Below are 1,237 nucleotides of genomic sequence, written 5' to 3'. Positions count from 1 at the left end.
TCTCTTCTGGGGGCCCCGGGTGGGCTCCTGGCACCCCTGGGTGCGGAGGGGTGGGATGGGCTGATGTGCCCTCCCTCCCCAGGCTCCACGCTGCTGGTGATGCTGCTCATTGGTGGCTTCGTGCTCCTCTGCTCCGTCCTCCTGCTCCTAGCTTTCCTCTGCCATAGGAAAAGGTGGGTCCCATCCTGCCCCCCACTTTTACCCGGCATCACCTTCCCAAAATGTGGCAGCTTCATTCAGCTGCTCACTCAGTGGGTGTGAGGAGGTGGGTGATGGTGGGCACAAGGTGCCTGGGACCCCTCACCCCACCTTGCTTCTCCCCTTGGCAGGAAATCAGCAGCAGAGCTGAACTGTGGGATCACAAAAGGTAAAGGGTCCCCAAGCCCTCCCCAGAACCAGGAGTCCTGTGGGCCATGGGGTGCAGCTGGTTTAACTGGTGCTGCTGCTGAGCCCAGAGCCATCCCCTTGCTGGGGGGACCTGTCCAGGTGACAGCCTGGGACAAACAGGGGTTTCTGCTCCCTGCCCAGGGTACCCCAAGCTGGAGTCAAGCCAGGTGTGCTCCCTGCAGAGCTTGCAGCCCCCCAGCCTGGCCTCCTTCCCCACGGCACCTGCACCAGGAGACCTCAGCCGGACCCATTCCCCAGGTAACAGGGACAGTGGGGGGCAAACAGGTCCCCCAGCCCAGAGTCAGGACCGTGTCTCCCCCACTGCACCCTGGGGACACTCTGGGGTGTCCATTCCTCTCCCCTTCCCGTTCTGGTCCAACCCCTCCTGCATCACAGTCCTATGCAAAAGGGAGACCCTTTTGGGGCTTATTATTTTATAATAGTAGTAACAATAATAATAACAACAGAATAATAAACAGTAATAAAGAATAATAAATAATAAATAAGGATAATAACAATGGCAGCAATGATAACAATAATTACAGCAATAACTATACTATTACTAAATAATAAGAACAATAGTGATATGGGTAATAAATAACAGCTATAATAATAAATAATAAGAACAGCATTAATAATAAGGATGATAAATAACAATGATAATAATATTAATAACAACAATAATAGCAGATGGTAGTAGTAGTAGTAGTAGTAATAATAATAATAATAATAAATTCCATCTCAATCACAGCCGTGGGTATTGGAGGGTGGCCAGGTGGCACCAGGAGCCCTTCTCTGTGCTGGGGCAGAGGGATGTGGGGTCCATGGGGCGGGCATCCTCCCCCTGGTT

General features: G+C 51.9%; 1 protein-coding gene across 1 annotated transcript in view; it reads left to right on the top strand.

Annotated features, from left to right (window-relative positions):
• The window catches only part of LOC103756288, a 3,930-nt gene extending 3,103 nt beyond the window's left edge, over positions 1-827 (top strand). Inside the window, exons 8-10 of the mRNA XM_029963014.1 lie at positions 83-173; positions 330-367; positions 529-827. Of these exons, the coding sequence (XP_029818874.1) occupies positions 83-173; positions 330-367; positions 529-827 (428 nt within the window). The remainder of the gene's footprint in view (positions 1-82; positions 174-329; positions 368-528) is intronic.
• Positions 828-1,237: the final 410 nt, after the last annotated feature.

This window comes from Manacus vitellinus, unplaced genomic scaffold, assembly GCF_001715985.3.
Source record: "Manacus vitellinus isolate BGI_N305 unplaced genomic scaffold, ASM171598v3 scaffold_52_pilon, whole genome shotgun sequence".
Lineage (NCBI taxonomy): Eukaryota > Metazoa > Chordata > Aves > Passeriformes > Pipridae > Manacus > Manacus vitellinus.
This window is presented reverse-complemented; position numbering and strand designations above follow the sequence as displayed.